General features: G+C 38.8%; 1 protein-coding gene across 1 annotated transcript in view; it reads right to left on the bottom strand.

Moving 5' to 3' along the window:
• The window catches only part of GABRG3 (gamma-aminobutyric acid type A receptor subunit gamma3), a 666,707-nt gene that overhangs the window by 56,473 nt on the left and 589,912 nt on the right, over window positions 1-20,322 (bottom strand). The window contains exon 6 of the mRNA XM_051822228.2: window positions 15,722-15,859. Coding sequence (XP_051678188.1) covers window positions 15,722-15,859 — 138 coding nt within the window. The remainder of the gene's footprint in view (window positions 1-15,721; window positions 15,860-20,322) is intronic.

The following is a 20,322-nucleotide window of genomic DNA, read 5'->3' as shown; positions in this document are numbered from 1 at the left end:
AAGAAACTCAACAACAACAAATAAACAATCCAGTTAAGAAATGGACAAAGGCCTCGAAAATGCATTATTCAAGAGATTAAATTCAAATGGCCAACAGACACTTGAAAACATGCTCAGGATCACTAGCCATTAGGGAAATGCGAATCAAAATCACAATAAGGTTTCACCTATCTCTAGTTAAAATGGTTCTTTTGCAGAAATCAACAAACAACAAATGTTGGTGAGGATGTGGGGCATAAGGTGCCCTAATCCACTGTTGATGGGAATGTAAACTTGTGCAGCCACTGTGGAAGACAGTATGGAGATATCTCAGAAACTTGAATATAGACCTACCATATGATCCAGCCATGCCACTCCTGGCAATTCATCCACACCAAAAGAAATCAGCATATGAAAGAGTTATCTGTACCCCCATGTTCAATGCAGCATGATTCACAGTAGCTACAATATAGAATCAACCCAGATGTCCATCAACTGTTGACTAAAGAAACTATAGTATATATACACTATGGAGTACTACTTAGCTGTAAAAAAAATGAAATCCTGTATTTTGCAACAAGATAGATGCAACCGGAAACCATTACACTTGGGAAAGAAGCCATTCCAAAAAGACAGATATCATGTTTCTCCTGATCTGAGGTAACTAACGGAGTACCTAATATGTAATGTATTGGAGCAAAATGGACATTTTGAGATTTGATGATTTTTTTAACAACCCTTTTCTCTTCTGTTGAGGAACACTGTTTTTTCTTCATACTATCTGTTGAACTTTTTTACTTAGTATACGGTTAATTTTATGATCATTAAGTCAACTGAAGATAGGTCTTTGTAAAAATTAAGAGTGGGAATAGGAGAGGGTAAAGGAAGAAGGGTTGGCATATGGGCAGGAGGGAGAGTAGGGTGAGAAGCATCACTGTGTTCCTAAATCTGTATATATATGAAATATGTGAAACTTGTATAATTTAAATAATAATAAAAAATAAATTAATAGAACTGAAAAAAGGAAAAAAGGGCAAACATCTGACTTAACAATAAACAAAAGAATTGAACAGATATTTCTGTAAAGAAGATATACAAATGATAAATAAGCATGTCAAAAGATCCTCAACATAAGTAGTTTTCAATAAAATGTCCATCAACATTACAATGAAGCACTACTTCACAGCTTCTATGATGGCTATGATGAAAAGAAACAAAAACAGTGAGCATTGGCGAAGATTTGGGGAAAGAGGAACTCTTATGTTGCTGGTCAGAATGTACAATGGTGCTGGCACCGCGGCTCACTAGGCTAATCCTCCGCCTTGCGGCGCTGGCACAACAGGTTCTAGTCCCGGTTGGGGCGCCGCATTCTGTCCCGGTTGCCCCTCTTCCAGGCCAGCTCTCTGCTGTGGCCCGGGAGTGCAGTGGAGAATGGCCCAGGTGCTTGGGCCCTGCACCCCATGGGAGACCAGGAGAAGCACCTGGCTCCTGCTTTCGGATCAGTGCAGTGTGCTGGCTGCGGCGGCCATTGGAGGGTGAACCAACGGCAAAGGAAGACCTTTCTCTCTGTCTCTCTCTCTCACTGTCCACTCTGCCTGTCAAAAATTAAAAAAAAAAAAGAATGTACAATGGTGCATTAACATAATAAGCAGCTTGTCGGATCCTCAAAAAGTAAGAATAGAATTACCACATGACCTGGTAATTCTGCTGGTGCCTGCCCGAGAAATTTCAAAACAGGATTCAAATAAGAACTTGTACCTAAATAGTTAGAGACATACTAGTCACAATATTCTAGAGGTCAAAACAATCCAATTTTATATCAACACATGAATGGAGGAACAAAACATTCATCCATACAGTTCATATTATTCAACAATAAAAAAATAAATAAATGAAGAGCCAAAGTTGTGGTGTAGTGGATAAAGCCATTGCCTGCTATGCTGGTATCCCATATGGGTGCCAGTTCGTGTTCCAGTTACTCCACTCCAATACATGATTCCAGAAATTTGAGGGTGGCTGAATACCTGAAAATCAGTGCATGTTATCCACTAATTAATAGGCTAAGAAGGAAAATCACATGATCATATCAACTGATACAGAACATTATTCAACTAATTGAGCGTCCATTCTTTTATAAAACTAGAAGGTCTTCCCCAAACACCCAGATCTTACGATTCCCTTATTTCCCTACTTTGAGAAGCTCCGTGTCTTCCCATGGCATGCTCTCTCTCACTGCAATGAGTTATAACCTAACTTGTTCAACTGTCCCCATGTTCCTAACAGTTTGGCTTCAGGGTGTTGGCATCACTTTACTTCTGATCATGTTGAAATGATTGATTTTGTCTAAAGTTGAAGTACATAGATATTAAAGTGTCTGAATCTTCTAAAAAATGTTTTGTTATTGGTGGAGGCATTTGGCCTAGCAGTTAAGATGTCTTTGTCCCACATGATTCCTGGCTCCAGATCTGGACTCTGGCTTTCTTCTAATGGAGACCCTATAGGGAGCCAGTGATGGCTCAAGTAATTGGGTTCCTGCCATCCACATAGGAGTCCATCGTTGAGTTGAGTTCCTGGCTCTTGGTTTAGGCCCTGTTTAGCCCTGGCTGCTGTAGGCATTTGGAGATGGAACTAGAAGATGGAAACTCACTTGCTCTCTCTGTGCCTCTCAAATAAATGAATAGATGAAAAAACATTCCTTTTAACTTCAAAGGGATTACTTACAAAATACATTTCATGGTGAAAAACCACTTGTTTGAAGCTTTAATCCCTCTATTTTCTCTTTATTTGAAAGAGTGAAGGAAAATTAAAAATTCTATTTAACATTAATTTTATTTTGAAAATAACATAAATATAAAATTATATCATATTATTATACATTATATATAATGTTATTACAAATCACTTTCACACTTCTATGTCTGCATACTTATCTACCAATTTGTGTGAATTTATCAAACATTATTTTAGAAGATATCTACCTAATATTAGTTGTTTTTACCAAGAGATAGAATTATAGGTTTTTTTACATTCTAATCTTTGTATTTTTTTCCATTTTAGAGTTTTTAAAAATATGAAATCTAATCTGTCATATGAAAAAATGTGTTTCATGTTAAAAACAAAATAAAACAACACTGTGGAAATATGTAGTCATATACCCACATATTAGCAATGATTGTTGGAGGATGAAGATTTGTTGCTTTCTTCATTATGCTTTCTGAGATTTTTATATTAAAAAATCAAAATTTTAAAACATTTGGAATATGCACTAACATTTTAAGAAGAAAAGGACACTTTATCAAGACTTAAGAAGAAAATCACTTTATGGATTGTGCTGTATTTTACTTTAGTTTATATCCATACCTCAAAACAGATAACAGCTTGTAGAAGATTTTATATAAGTATTTTTACTTAGAATTAAATTAGCACTTTTATTTGTTCAAAATGACTGATTATTCTCAGCCTTCTTATTGAATACAAATTGTCCTCTTTCTTGGGGTACTGTTGAATAGCTTTTGTATTAAAGACACAGAATCTTATCCATGACAACACTTCAATTAGTCGGTGTAGTGCCAAAAACTGGCCTTTATATGCACAAAGTAAATGCATGATTGTTTGTGTCAGTGGTTCTTTCATCAATACAAAGAACACCATAAATATATGTCTTGATCACATAGCTGTTCTACATCAGGAAGACAAATTTATTTATAAAACAAACTATCAATGCACAGATTCATTCCTAGAAACATTCTGGCCTGCCATCTCATAAAAATGACAGAAGGAAAAGAAAGTGCTGTCCTGGGAGGAGACTGAGAGGGGACATCCAAGTCCATAGTACTTGTCCTCTGCAGCCCTACCCTCACCCTCTAAACCCAATGCTGATGGCTTGGTAAAGAGACTTATGTGGGCCAAAAGATTAGCCATCTTAACCTTTTGTCCTAGGTACTAAAAACATTAACTTTACACCATTTTCATATCCTGCAGAAGTGAGACTTAAATTAAGAGCAAAACTTGTTTCTTTTTAACTCCTTTTATCTGTGACTTTATAACAGAATAAATAAAAGGCTGTGGAAGGTGCCCTCTCCTACTTAAGACATACTTAGGGAGCTATGATGAATTCTTAGCTAAGCCTGTATCTCTAAGTCCTCAATAAAATTGTAGGCTTGCTAGCGAATTTTTATAAAGACTTTGTTCTCAGTTCATTGTAATTAGTCCTGACAAACGGGCTAATCATGGCACTGTGTGATTCTGGATGAAGTCCAAACCTCTAGAAGTTTATTTATTGATAAAACAAAGACTTTGGTGTAAAGGAGTAACAAATTACTCCACCATGGGTTGATAGGAAGGCTTTGATAAAATTATACAAGTCATATGGCATTTTACTTTAAAATTCTAAAAGAAAGAAATAACAGTGGTGTTGTCAAATAGCGATAATGAACCATGGTAAAGGTAGATGGACATGAGCAGGTGGAAGTCCCCTTGTCTTGAGAATAAACCTGCATTTCCCCAGTTTCTACGTTGATTAAGACAGAAAATGGAAGTCAGATCCAAATCTTCCAGGTGAATTGGATTGACATTCACTATTTAAGCTTCTGATTCCCCAGGGTTTTTCCAAGGAATTAATTACCCACTTAGGCAGGCAGGCAGGCTCCAAATAGGCCCAAGGCATCCCTTGCCTGCACAGAAGCCAGAAATCCACATACTTCTTAACTCTGAATTCTACTGAAAGCATTCAGTGTTTTATAAAACACAAAATTGTCTAAAACTACTTGTGTGGGCCTATAAACATATATCAAAGAGCTAAAAATAATCTGCTTTTCCCCTTTCATAAATTTCAGTTCATATATTTGAATCCACATGTCAAAATCGGCTGCCATCTGTAAAGCACAAAGCACATGAAAGTATCCCTTGTTAATTAAATTTTAAATTATGAAGCTATAAACAGAAGCGAAACTTTACTAAAATATCAAAACAGCATCCTCACCTTTGTGGGGAGCAACTCGGACTACACTAAGTTACTGGAATTAAGACTTATTCTATGCATCTGCTCTCCCACAATATGGCGCTGAGAAGGGAGCAACAACTTCTATGCAGCTGCCTCTCGCCAACTTGATTGACTGAGCTGCAGGAGCTGATCTTGCTCCTGATTGGAGGAGAGCAGCGTACTCGGCATGTGGGTAGCAGAGTTGGGATTGGTGGAAGAGGACTATAAAGGAGGAGAGAGACAACATGCACCAGGAACATCTAAGGGGAACATCTATCTGAAGGAACACCTGTGCAGCCCCCGAGAGAGCCGGCCGGCGGTGTGCCGCTCCCCCGCGGAAGTGGGGAAAGTGGCTAGGGGGAACCGCCCTTCCACGGAGGTGGAAGGGATGGTAGCCAACCCGGGAAGAACCAGCAGCAAACCCGGGAAGGGCCAAGCAGACAAAAGAACAGTGCAGGGTCCTGTGTCGTTCCTCCACGAAGACGGGGAGCGACAACCTTTATGTCCCCACATTAATTTTTCTAAGGTGGCAACTAAATGTTTACAAAATGATCTATTTATCCTTTGGACTCATTTTCTAAACAAATTAATGGTTCTTTTCTCTTAAAAACATTCTAGTGCTTTCTTTGAGCTAATGACTTGGCTAAACCCCTAGGATGGCAGGAGTAGTATCTACTGGGAAACAGATGTGAAGTTAATGTTAAGCAATGATTTCTGGCTGCTTTCAAGCCATTTAGCCCTTACAAGGTCTTTATCAGTGAAGCAGGCATTAGTATTGCCCTCCCCACTCTGCAGATGGAGAAACTGAGAGAAATAAAAGTACATGTTTGAGATGGCATGCCTTGTGAGTATAGGCCTGTGGCTTAAACCTGGGTAGGATAGCTCCAGAGTTTGTATTCTCAGACTTGGTCCATGTGTCCTCTTTGGGTACAATCACCATACAACGCAATGTGGTAAGTTTCACTATAGGAGGCAAAGTCAGGATATTATGGAAGTATATGATCGTCGATTTGCCCTAAGCTTTGGTGGCTGAGGGAGAAGCTCTTAAAAATGGTTCCCTGGAGGAATGACAAAGGTAAACGGGTTGGCTGGAGGGTTGGAGATGAGTCTGCAATGCATACTAGGATGTGGGCGAGTATGAGGGCTCCAGGTACTTCAGCGTAAGACGTTAAGGGATGCGGAGGCCCCTTCTAGCACATCCTGCAGTATTATACATAACAGAAGCACTCTATCTCTAGCTGAGGCTACTCTCAGGTCTGCTCGCCACTGGTCTTCATGAACAAAGATAATTTTAATACTCAGTTTGCCATCTGTATAAGACAGCAAGTAACCTCATTACCTTAAAGGGAATAGGGTTACCAAAAGCAGGTAATAAATGAATGTTTACATCTTTTTTTTTTTTTTTTTGACAGGCAGAGTGGACAGTGAGAGAGAGAGACAGAGAGAAAGGTCTTCCTTTTTTTCCGTTGGTTCACCCCCCAAATGGCCGCTAAAGCTGGCACGCTGTGCGATCCAAAGCCAGGAGCCAGGTGCTTCCTCCTGGTCTCCCATGTAGGTGCAGGGCCCAAGCACTTGGGCCATCCTCCACTGCCTTCCTGGGCCACAGCAGAGAGCTGGACTGAAAGAGGAGCAACCAGGACAGAATCCAGCACCCTGACCAGGACTAGAACCCTGGGGTGCTGGCACCGCAGGTGGAGGATTAGCCAAGTGAGCCACGGTACTGGCCTGAATGTTTATATCTTAAGCATGGAAATATTCTAGATAAATATTTTCCAGGAGTCTGAATTTCAACAATAATACAATTCACTTACAAGTATAAATAATTTTACATTTAAAAAGATTTTAAAAATTTGGCCGGCGCCGCGGCTCACTAGGCTAATCCTCCGCCTTGCGGCGCCGGCTCACCGGGTTCTAGTCCCGGTAGGGACGCCGGATTCTGTCCTGGTTGCCCCTCTTCCAGGCCAGCTCTCTGCTGTGGCCAGGGAGTGCAGTGGAGGATGGCCCAAGTACTTGGGCCCTGCACCCCATGGGAGACCAGGAGAAGTACCTGGCTCCTGCCATCGGATCAGCGCAGTGCGCCGGCCGCAGCGCTCCAGCCGTGGCGGCCATTGGAGGGTGAACCAACGGCAAAGGAAGACCTTTCTCTCTGTCTCTCTCTCTCACTGTCCACTCTGCCTGTCAAAAAAAATTTTAAAAATTTAAAGATTTTTATTTATTTATTTGAATGAGTTTCAGCAAGAGAGGGAGAAAGAGAGAGAGAGAAAGAGAGAAAGGGAGAGAGAGAGAGAGAGAGAAAGGGAGAGAGAGAAAGGGAGAGAGAGAGAGAGAAAGAGAGAAAGGGAGAGAGAGAGAGAGAGATCTTCCATCTTTTGGTTCATTTCCTAGATGACTGCAATAGCCAGGGCTGGGCCAAGTGAAGCCAGGAGCCAAGAGCTCCATTCAGGTGTCTCATGTGGGTGGCAGGGACCCAACACTTGAGCCATCTTCTGCTGCCTTTCCCAGATGCTTTAGCTGTGACCTTGGATTGGAAGTGGAGTGGCCAGCAGCACTCATATGAGATGCCGGCATTGCAGGTGGTGGCCTAACCCCTGTGCCATATGCTGGTCCCACATATAAATAAATTTTAGATTATCACTCTGTCAATAAATTTACACATTTAAGAATTCTTATTAATGACCAGGAGCAGTAATATAACTAAGTTATGGGGAAAATGATATAAAATACCATCTAGGCCAGAGAATATATCACACAGTGATATCTCAAAAGCAAGAAGGAAGGAATGAGGGAGGGAGGGAGGGAATGAAAAGTAAAGAGAAAAAATGGAAGAGCGAGGGAGAGAGGGAGGAGGGAGGAAGGGAATATCATTCTAAGAATTACATTGGATGTGTTAAAAACTAACTAAAAATAAAACAAAATTTAAGAAAGAACATAAGCCAACACTAAACTAGAGAAAATAAAACATTCTAACAAGTGAGAGTGAGACACAAGAAGTAAGTTAACTCTTCCACAGTGATCATGGAGAACTCACTGGCCTCATTTTAACAATGTCTGAGCCCATCTGTAGCACCTTGCTGTAGGCTGTACCTGAAATATTACTGAGAGTTAGTCCCTCATCAATAAAGATATTGGCATGTTTCCCACCTTGCTGAAAGTGCAGGACAAGAGCCAAAAGAAAAACACAAAAGGCTACTTGTATAAACATTAGTCAGCATATACTGAATGCTGTAATTGATTCAAGTGCCACTGATTGATTACATTAGATTTTAAAAGAACAAACATATTCAGATATTATTTGTATCACAGCATTCCAATTTTCTTACCAGATGAGCAGTTCATTAGAATAAGCCGAGGGTTTTTTTCTGCATTTCCTCTCTGAATTAGAGATGGAGATGATTCACAGTGCCTTTGAAAGATTTTTCACTCAATCTTGTGAACAAAGATACTGTCGCTATTTTTAAAATCATGACTCTAACACCCAGACTGATTTATTACCCAGATTGCATTCAGACACATATGACAAAAAGTCAAGAAACCACTTTTAGACTTTCTTCTTAAACACAGATTCCTATCTGCATTCAAGACATAAATCTTACTATAGTGCCCTATTAAAGCACGTCTTGTTGAGTAAAATGCTAGCGTCTGATTTAATGGACTATTTACTAAAGAGAGACGATGTGTAAATCTCGGAAGCCTCTTCCACAGGAAATACGCGGAGACAATAATAATGGACACACACACACACAAGGAGCAACTGAGTCCTTGGCACATGTCAGTTCACTTAGATTCAAAACAATAATATGCAGGAGAAGGCAATTTCCTTCTCATTTATGAGAGAGTGCACAGATGGGTCACAGAAATGGCCCAAGGTTATAAAGGAAGAGAGAAATGCAGGTGCATCAAATGTCTGACTCTCCTGCCTTAGATCCCACCTTCTGGGCTCACTAATCTCAATGGGCACTATCAGAGAAAATGCTTTTTAAAAATTTAGTTGGCATGTTGAACACTGCTAATCTCTAAAACTTCATACACAAAATAATTTTTTGAGTTTGCAATATAGTACAGAAGGTACTAAATTTAAAGCTGGAATCACTTTGAAAGTATCAGATATTCACATCAAGCTGTGTGATTTTTGTCATAGCCACAGAGACACAGCTCTTTCTCCTGGTAACTTTGGCCACAGCAACTTTAATCTCTGCACCAGCCTATGTGGAGTTTTGTAATCTCAGGGCAACAGATTCTAGTATAATTAATGTGGGGCTGCAGGCTTCTGATTGATTTCCTCCTCTGATGTCAGGGAACTTTTGCAAAGACTGCGCCAACTACTAAGTCACTTATAAGCAATGTCTGAACCTGCCCTAAACACGCCCTGGGCTTGTCATAAGGAAGCCTACTGAAAAGCATGTATCACATTCCAGGCCCTGTCTTGCACAGCTTGCTGTGGATGGCTTGACACCCAGGACAAAAACATACTGTGTGTTCTGCCCAGATTATTCTAGACAACTGGACTTGTTAGGTAGGAAGTCAGAATTAATTTAGCCTATGTGTGTGCCAGAAAGGCCTGAAGACCAACACCTACTGTGGAAGCTCCAGAAGCCCAGCACCTTGCACTTCAAAGTCCTGCCCAGACTCTGATAACCTCCCAGGTGGTCCCAGCCCTTACCCTAAAGAAAGTTACCTGATAACATGCGGCAATAAAACCTTCTCAGGGGCCCTAAGGGAAGCCCCTCTGTTCTGCGGGGCTAGGTAGCTCCAGCAACTCTGGGAAGGAATTTGCTAATTTTCACCCAACAGACCCTTCTCCAGGACTCTCCATCCTTTGTCCTGGAGGAGAGGGGGAGGTGGGTAAACAGACTCCCTCAAAAACCTAGGGAGTCCAAACAGACTGTGGGCTCAGCTCTCTGTCTCTCAGCTGAGCAGCCCGCCTGGCCTGCCCAGGTGTGTTCTCTCCATTCAATCCTGTGCTCTCCCCAGTCCAAGTGACTGGGCACTCTCTGTCCCTTCCATTCTGAGGGATGCCCTACCCCAGTAAAGCCTTATCACTCGGCTCTCTGTCTCACGCCTGCATTCTTTCTTGCACAAAGACAAGAACCCCAAGGCTTCCATGGCCTTTCCTCCAGTGACAGACTCAGGCTCAAACGGGCAATATAAGCAAGTAAAAGAATTCGTTCAGAAGTATCTTAGGAGGCAGGAGCAGCTCGCTACAAGGCGATCACAGAATCAGTGTCTTTTTCTCCCTTTTTTTCCCCTTAGCTGAACAATAACATTATTTTACTTTTTGTTAGTCTTTTATTAGATACAAAATTCTGTTTCTTTGACACTTTGATTTTCTTTGTCTCCTGGTTGCCTTAATTCCTGATGAAGAGAGAGATACTGTGTTAATTTTGTTCCTGCAGAAATAAGGTGTCTTTTTTGCCTTCAGGGGCCTAACATACATGCTTTCGTTTTTTTTTTTTTTTTTTAATGAATATAGATTTCCAAAGTACAGCTTATGGATTACAATGGCTTTCCCCCCCATAACGTCCCTCCCACCCGCAGCCCTCCCCTTTCCCACTCCCTCTCCCCTTCCATTCACATCAAGATTCATTTTCGATTCTCTTTATATACAGAAGATCAGTTTAGCATACATTAAGTAAAGATTTCAACAGTTTGCTCCCACACAGAAACATAAAGTGAAAAATACTGTTTGAGTACTAGTTATAGCATTAAATCTCAATGTACAGCACACTAAGGACAAAGATCCTACATGAGGAGTAAGTGCACAGTGACTCCTGTTGTTGACTTAACAAATTGACACTCTTGTTTATGGCATCAGTAATCACCCTAGGCTCTTGTCATGAGCTGCCAAGGCTATGGAAGCCCCCTGAGTTCACTGACTCTGATAATTTTTGGACAAGGCCATGGTCAAAGTGGAATTTGCTCTCCTCCATTCAGAGAAAGGTACCTCCTTCTTTGATGGCCCCGTTCTTTCCACTGGGATCTCACTTGTGGAGATCTTTCATTTAGGTTTTTTTTTTTTTTCCAGAGTGTCTTGGCTTTCCATGCCTAAAATACTCTCATGGGCTTTTCAGCCGGATCCACATGCCTTAAGGGCTGATTCTGAGGCCAGAGTGCTGCTTAGGACATCTGCCATTCTATGGGTCTGCTGTGTTTCTCACTTCCCATGTTGGATCGTTCTCTCCCTTTTTGATTCTATCAGCTAGTATTTGCAGACACTATTCTTGTTTATGTGATCCCTTTGGTTCTTAGTCCTATCATACATGCTTTCTACTTTTGCTTATTGGCAGTTCAGTGGCTTCCTTTGTACTCATTCTGTGTGTGTGTGTGTGTGTGTGTGTGTGTTTCTCCATATCTGTCACTCTGCCTTTCAAATAAATAAATAAATAAATGTTCAAAGAATGAAAATATTTTTGCACCAAAATAAAATTATTTCTTAATTTCATTTTCCATGGACTTTAAAGAACACTCATATGCATATGCATTTTATATTATCAGGATAAAAATCTAATAAGCTTATTTATTATAAATTGTTATATAGATAGGTATAGGAAGATACAAACATAAAAACTAAAATCTTTAATTTTCCATGTGTAGGAAAAGATCTGCTTCAACTGTCTCTGAGGAATAGCTGAGAATGACACAAAGTATATAAAGACTGTTCAGTATCATCAGCAAACCAACACAGTAGACTGTTGATCCAGTCAGAGTCTTAAGGAAGGAAGACTATTCTCCACCATTTGGATTCCATGAAAATGAGACTGTGATGCATCTAGTGTCCTGGACCAATGCCTTCCAAACATAAGCAGCATCTGCTTCACCTGGGAACCTTGTGAAATGCAGAGCTCTGGGTACCATCTCAGGAGATGCTGACCCAGAATATTTGAGGTGAGGCTCTGTAATCTCCAGTTTATACCTGCTTCAAGCTGATGCTAAGGCTGCAAGTCAGCAGCTTAATGGTTGCTGCACACTGTGTAGCACTGGCATGGAGACTACTTTATTCACAACAAATCAAAGCAGTTAACCTGGGAGTGTGGGAATTGATACCTGCATGACACTGGAATATCCAAGTTAAAGACTGTGTTGGGAACAAAGAGAAATGCTTACTTCCAAATACAACCGAAATGCTACTCCTCCCAGTGTGCCCTATTTTCTAGGTTACTGTTATTGGTTAAACTGAGTCCCTAGAAAGATGCTGGGGTCCCTAACCTCCACGCTGTACAGATGTAACCTAATATGAAAATAGTGTCTTTGCTGCTGATGAAGTTTCAATGAGTTCATTAGGTTGCCCTTATAGAAGTGGGCAGTTCAGACACAGAGAGAGATACACAGAAGGAAGATAATAAGAAGACACAGAGAATATCATCTCCAGGCCAAGGAGAGACCTGGAACAGATGCTTCCCACACAGTCCTCAGAAGGAACCAACCTTGTAAACACTTGGATTTGTTTTTGGACTCCAGCCTCCTGAACTGAGATATGTACATTTTGCTTTTAAGCCTCCTAGTTGGCTATTTTGTTGTGGAAGTTCCAGGAAACTAATAGAGGAGTATTTGGAAAAGTTCACAGAAAATATAATCAAAAGATAAGTTAATTTTGGTGTAAAAATTTTTGAACTTCACGTATAGTTTTTTCATAATACCCATTTTCCATGAACATTTTGAAGATCTCCTATGTAGTTACTAATGCCTTAAATAACATTTATACAGTTTAAATAAACATGCATTTTTACATCAAAGTCTGAGTGATACAAATAATACTTCTAACATTCTTGTTATCCTACCAGAGAAAAGTAGGGTCAATCAAATAAAAGCCACTGTTTGGAATCATGCCCAAACAAAGTCAAAGATAGAGTGGTAACCTTCAAGATAATGGAGACACTGCACCATAAAGTACCTGGCATTAGCAGTATACCTGGAGGCTGCACACCCTGGTCTCACAATTCTAAGATTCTTCAATGTTTTCTCATTTCATGAATAAGTTCCTAGTAGAGTTATTTATACAGACAGACAGCATGGAATAATAATCTCTATCCTCTTCCAACTCTATGATTCCTGAGAATCAACTAGATGATGTTGTAAATGTTTTAAGCTTCTTGAAAGAAAGGGATTATATAAATACATATTGCCATCAACATAATTGTGAGCTAAGAAATTGAAAGCAAGGGTTAAGCTTTGTCTATGAAAAGCTATTTATCTGATGGGGATAGTCTAAAATGACCCTCTACTTTTTGAAAATGGCAGCCATGCTTGGCAAGCAGTTGTGGCTCATGAATATTTATTGCACACTCTTAACTGTTGACACCTGAACTGATGCTAGAAGTGCCCAGAACACTACACAAAACAACACACTCAGCTGCAGGCCCAGCATGATTTCTGGTTTTGCAAGCTTCAGATACAAGTCTTTCATCTCACCTTATCTTGATTCTATCGCACTGCTGCTGGGTTATGTGTGGGACGTATTCTCATTCACCCTTGCTGTACCTTCCTGTAAGCCTTCATCATGACCAGGGGTTTATGTTTTTCCCCCTGCAAATTATGCTTTGGATAAATGAATAAAGGGATGATTGTAATAAAAATGTTTTCCTGACTGAAAAAAAAAAAAAAGATAATGTATCCAAGTCCCGCCAACCTTAATTTTCAACACAGAGAAGCGGATGTTATCTGGGAATTCCCTGAGTAAGATGTGAGTCCTTTCCAAACTGAAATGATATGTCCAAGGCCTCTCTGGGGATCGTAAAACAATAATGTGAAGCTAAGGAAGGTATTAGGAAACACAATAAATAACAAAACCCATCTGAGTTATGTTGGCCTTAAGAGCATGGAAGCCAAATGCTTTTCACCAGTAGATTAACACTTTTATTTTATTTTATATTTTTAACTTTTATTTAATGAATATAAATTTCCAAAGTACAGCTTATGAATTACATTGGCTTCCCCCCCCCCCAATAACTTCCCTCCCACCCGCAACCCTCCCCTTTCCCGCTCCCTCTCCTCTTCCATTCACATCAAGATTCATTTTCAATAACTCTTAAAGAAATAGGGCAATTGTTTTTGTTTTTCACACTTAGAGACACTACAACATAAGACTGTACTCACTAAATAAGTAAATATCTAAAAGTTATTTCTATTAAAATTTTTTACAAATATAAACTTAGTAAATATGAATACTTTTCTTGGTTCAAATCATCTGGTTTTAGTCAATAATAAACAGCCATCCTCTTGTTAGAATTGTGTTGCTACTGTGGAAAAAATGCAAGATTAGTTCATGAACATATGAGTTCATATTTTTGTTATCAAGAGGATGTTTCCTTACAACTGTAATTATGCCATGATTGAATATAGCCATAAAACTTTCAAAAAGTATGAATTTAGATACATTATAATTTCTTTATGGGCCACAATAACCTAGAAAATAATTGCTTAGACAAGAACCTCAGTCTCCTAGCTCCATTCATATGTTATTTTCTTGGGCTGGTATTGTTTTAAAGTGTTTCAAAATTCCTGAACTAGCTGTGTTCTACTTATTTCCTTTTCTTTAATATCATCTTGCAGTAAAGGAAGAAAGGCAATAACCTTTGCATGTCAGTGCTACTACTAGGATCGTCCCTGCCGGGTGATCCTTTCCTGCTAGCCTTATTGCTGAGGGGCTAGAGCAGTCTATGCTCATAGAGCACAGTTAGATTATTAATGTAGATGACTCATAACAGGAACAAACCTCTCCAAAACGTTTTCCTTATGCTGCCTCCACAGTTCATTTCAATAAATTATGATATCCCATTCTTCTCACTTTACCATTAATATTTAAATATAATTCCCATTTGTCAGCTTTGCCACATAACACTCACAGGGAATCCATTGCTATTCACTGTTAATGAGGTAACTTTTTCAGGATGTTTCTTGATGTATAATTGGCTTTCCATTTTACAATTCTACCAAGAATGCAGACCATCTTTTAAAGACATTTACCACTAATTATGAAAACTAACATTTTAATCTAGTAAACAATGAGCTGGATTATTAGGAAACTTTAAGGGCCAATAAATTATTCATATTAAAATATAATATTGACAGAAAAGTTGACTGTAAAATTCACTGGCAACCCCACCCTGTCAAAAGAAAATCAATTATAAAATAGACCACAGGAGTGAGTAAAAACCAAACCCAAACATAAAACATGTTCAAAGCCATAAACAGGAACAATTTATCTTTTAATTTAATCAGATGCTTGATAATATACTTATATGATCACTCAATAAAATAAAACTGGCAGGTAAGTATTGTGCTTAATCTATCTATAAAACAGTTCAAATTCTAAGATAAATTTAGAGTAAAAGAAGGAAAAGGACAGAAATTAAAACCCAATGGATATTTCATATCAATTCTTTTTATTTGTGAATTATCAGTAATATCTGATTTTGATACTTATGTGGTTAACCTACAGAACCATTACTAAAACTGGTTTATACAATATAGTCATGGTGATAGTGCTAACTTGGTTTATAGACATAAAGCAAAGTTTTATTTGATTCAAAATGTAAATCAATTATAAGCACCTCTCTCCCATTCCAATTAAAACATTTATTTAGTTTTTAAGTCAGTTGTTTTGTCACTCAGGAATCATAGTTGACCTAATATATTTAGTTTAAAATCCACACATGAAATAATTCTGCATTAAGGGTATATGCAGCCTTAAGCCTCAAGTAATAAAAATTGAGGTTTTATTGTTCGTTTTTTTTGAGACATACATCTCTTTAAATCAATTCCTACCTGCAGAAGTTGTCACGATTTCTGTAGTGTTTCTGAGGCCCATGAAGTCAAACTGATAGAGTCGCCATGACTTCTGATCAGCTGCCTCCACTGAATTTTTTCTCCATCTATAAATCATTTCTTCTTTGGGGTAGCCATCTAAAAACACAGAATAATGACATTTGAAGACAGAGATTTATAAACTATTAAAAGTCAAAATGGTAATTTTATTACTTAATAGAATTTGAAGTTTTTGGCCTTGTTTTTCTGTTTCCCTCAGAGACACAGAAAATCCCCAAACAAATGGGCCACTGCCACCTTATTCTGCTGTGGGTCTTCATATTCAGCAGTATTCCTCGGTGACAAGCCGGGCCCTTGTCCATGTGGACCAGTAAATAAGGGACCACTGTCTGTGCTGCTGCTTCAACTTTGGACAGCCATGACTGCAGTCTTCCCAGAGTAGAAGTGCCAGCAAGAGTCTCCCTGGCTCCTAGACACTTAGTTGTTGGCCCACACTGATCACACCTTCCACTCTCCCCCAGAATTTTGTGCATCCAGAACTCAGGAATGACAAAATTTAGAAAGGCAATCACTCTAGGATTTGAGAGATCAACTGAGGTTTAGCCTTTGTTATGGTCTGAGTATGGTTTGTCTCCCAGAAGTTCATGTGCTGGAAGCGTGGCTCCCAGTGAGGTGAGGCCTTGAGAGGTGATTAGATTATGGGGTCACTACCCTCATGAATGGATTAATTAATGTCCTTCTTGAGGCAGTGAGTTAGTTCTCTTGAGATTGGATTAATCTTGTAGTATCATAGGACTGAGTTGGTTACTGTGAGAAGGGATTGTTAGAAAGCAGGTCAGCCTCCCCTCTGTCTCTCTCAATGGCACACATGCTCCTTCCACTTTCTGCTTCTCTTGTCATAATATGAAACAGCACAAGGCCTTAACCAGCAGCTGAGCAGAGCCAATACCCTGCTCTTGGACTTCAAGAACTGTGAACCAAAATAAACCTCTTTTCCTTATGTATTACCGATTTTGTGTATTTTGTAAGAGCAAAACTAAGAAAGCAAACTAAGACAGTCCTGTTCTGGTATTAGTCTCCAGTTTTGATCAATGAACTGTGTCCACTTTTGTTAAATACTTTAGGGAGCAACATACAGGTGTTTCTGCTCCTCTAGGTCCAGTGTTGGTAACTGACCTGGAGACAAAGGGCCATGAGCTGTGCTGGCCTCACTCCTGCTGGTGCCATCACCAGGCTCCATAGCAGTCTGAGCCAGATATTACCCAAATATTTGCTTCCCTGACTTCATCTTCACTCTGAGAATCCCTAGTGCTGAACCGGGCTTGGGACAACACCATTCACTCTGCACTGTTGCTCTCTCACATGGTCAGATGGTTGACCAGGCACGTTGGCTTTCTTTGTACTGTCCTTTCTCCTGGCTCTGCTTCACAGGCTATGCCTCATTCCCAGGAGTATGTCTAGGTTCCAGGTTGTCGCTCAACATGTCAGCACTGACACTGTTGGCTTTTTATTCACTGATGACATAACTTCAAAAAGAAGAAATGTATGTACAATTGTGATGAGTTATCCTGCATGCAAAAGTCACACTGATAAATACACATGGGAACACATTAATAAAGGGACTCAATGTTGCTGATTGAACATTTGGATCAGTCTGCAAAACTTTAAAAGGTAATTTGCTTGTTTGAGTTCCCTCCTCCCCCTTTCTGCCTGATATTGTTGGTTTGGCTCTTTAATTAAAGACTGAAATACAGCACAAACACGTCTACTTCTTGATGCATATGGCTCCTCGAAGTTATTATCAACATAGCAGGGTCACTTTATCTCCCCAAACTTGACAATGTTGAACTCGGTGTACTGAGACTCAACCGAGGCATTTTTATGAAGTAATTAAACATTTTACTAGCTCCTTAGCCACTGTCCTAATTATTTTATATCCACATTAGGTTGTCATAACCTGAAAAGGACTCTAAGCTATAATTCTATTTATTCTTTTTAAAATAACATTATTGATATATAATCCACACAATGTGCACTATTTAGTGGTTCTGAACACATTCTCAGATTGGTAATAATCATCATCATACTCTAAATTTAGCTTACTTTTGTCACCTCACAATGAAACTCCGGATCCATTAGCAATCATTTCCTATTCTCCCTCCCAACACCCACTTCTCATCTCATCCAGTCCCAGGTATCCACTAATATATTTTCTGCCGCTGCAGGTTTGCTTATTCTGAAATTTTTATATGAATTGAGTCATGTAACATGTGACCTTTTGCAAACAATTTCTTTCACTGAGCACAGTGTATTCAAGGTTGGCCTACTATAGAATATATCAGTATGTCATTTCTATTTATTGCCAGATAATAATATTTGATAGGTATATCATATTTTATCTAGTCACGAGTCAGTAGACCCTTCACTTGAGCCCTTTTTTCACTATTAAACACTTGCATACAAGACTTGTGTTGCTATGCTTTCCACTCTCTTGGATATATACCAGACTGTTTTCCAACGTGATAGCACTTTAAAAACCCAACAGCAAAGTGTAAAGGCTGCAATTTCTTCACATCCTCCCTCTTATTTGTGTCTGTCTTTTAAATATATCAATTGCAGTGTGCAGGAACTGGCTTCTAACTATTGTTTTAATGTGTACTTCTCTAAGTACTAAAACCCAGACCATATTTTCATGCTTCTAGTGGCCATATACACTGATATATGTCTTTTGTTTAGGTGTCTGCTCATATCTTTTGTTCATTTTTAAATTGGGTTATTTTCAAACTGTTGAATTGTAGGATATTTTTGTAACTTTTGGCTACAAGTCCCTCAGATATATGTTTTATATTTTACCCTATTGTGTGACTCATTTTTTTTAAGAAGTTGGAGTTTTCTAAATTGGGGTAATACATGATGGATCTTCAAAAAGTTCATGGGAATGCATACCATGAACAAATTAAGCATGGATATCAACGTTTTTGCACCAAAATCAACTCATACTAACTTGTTACAGCATGTTTGAACAGGATTTAGTGTGAGGCAGTGAGAAAAATAAGGCATCAATTTGAAAAGACCTCCTACCAGAGCAACACCAATTCTGCTAAAATTGAGATGAGGACAAATACTGAATAGGTGGTGAAGCCTAGGTGGAGGAATGGTGAAATCATTGATGTTTTATGCAAATTTATGGGAAAACCACTCCAAAGAAATTAGCACTTTATGAATGAATTACTAATTTTAAGACAGATAATACTATACTGAATACAAAGCCTGTAGCAGCAGGCTACCCCATTATTTTGTGAACAAAAATTAATCTTTTCTGTGCCCTAATTGAAAAGGATCAATGACTAACAGCAGAAACAGTAACCAACATCATTGATTCATTCAATTATACAATTTTGACTGAAAAAGTAGTAAACGTTCTACACAATGAGTGTCCAGATCAATTGTAGACAAGATCAGATTTTTCAAAGAAAATTTTCAACAAATGGAAATTTTTGTTATATTTTATTTAATAATCTTAAATATGCTTTGAAGGATATTCATTTTTCATTAATAATGTCAAAAGCTGCATCTAGATGATTAAATTCCAAGGATCTTTGGTTCTTTAAGCATAGACCAAATAGCTGGTATCATTGCTTACACGGTGTATTGAACTTGTTGGAGCATTTATCGAGAAATAAGTCCTATATTTTGCCTTTTAATTCCATGAACATTTTCAGTACATAAAAATTTTCCATTTTAACCATATTTACGTATACAGTTTGGTGGTAGTAACCACATTCACATTCACATGTAACCGTCACCACCACCCATCTCCAGAATTCCTTTTCTAGTTAGCATAGTTGATGTTTGTAGCCATTCTAGGATCACAACAAAAATGAGAGGAAGGTGCTGAGATTTTCCTTAAACTCCTTGCATCCACACATTCACATTCCTCTAGTATTAACACCCCATACTAGAGTGGTGATGGACTTACACTGACATATTGTCATCCAGAGCCCCTAATTTGCATTTTGGTTCACTCTTGGTGCTGTACATTCTAGATGTTTGCACAAATGTATCCACCATTGTATTATCACTCAGAGTTGTTTTGCTGTCCTAAATCTCACTATGTCCATCCTCGTCTCCTCTACACCTGGAAAACCATTCATATTTTACTGCATCTATATTCTTAACTTTTTCTAGAATGCCATATAGTTGATATTATTTGGCATGTAGCCATTTCATATTGGCTTATTAGTAATAAGCATTTAAGTTTCTGTCATATTTTTCATTGACTAATATCCCATTTATTTTAGTGCTGAATAAATTATCTGGATGTACTACAGTTTTATTTGTCCTGACTTACTGAGGGTTTCTTGGTTATTCTCAGGTTTTATAAATTATGAATAAGGCTGCTATACACATGCATATACAAAATTTTTGAAGTGTTTTCTTGATTTTCTATCTAATTTTTGAAGAAGAGTTTTTCTGGTAATAGAATTATTTCTCAATGGGAATTTTTTCCCAGCACTTTAGAGATTTCATCTGATGGTCTTATGAAATCAATGGCTTCTGAAGAGAAATCTGATCTTTATTATGAGTCATGTGTGATACAC

Source organism: Oryctolagus cuniculus, chromosome 12 (genome assembly GCF_964237555.1).
Source record: "Oryctolagus cuniculus chromosome 12, mOryCun1.1, whole genome shotgun sequence".
NCBI classification, from domain to species: Eukaryota; Metazoa; Chordata; class Mammalia; order Lagomorpha; family Leporidae; genus Oryctolagus; species Oryctolagus cuniculus.
This window is presented reverse-complemented; position numbering and strand designations above follow the sequence as displayed.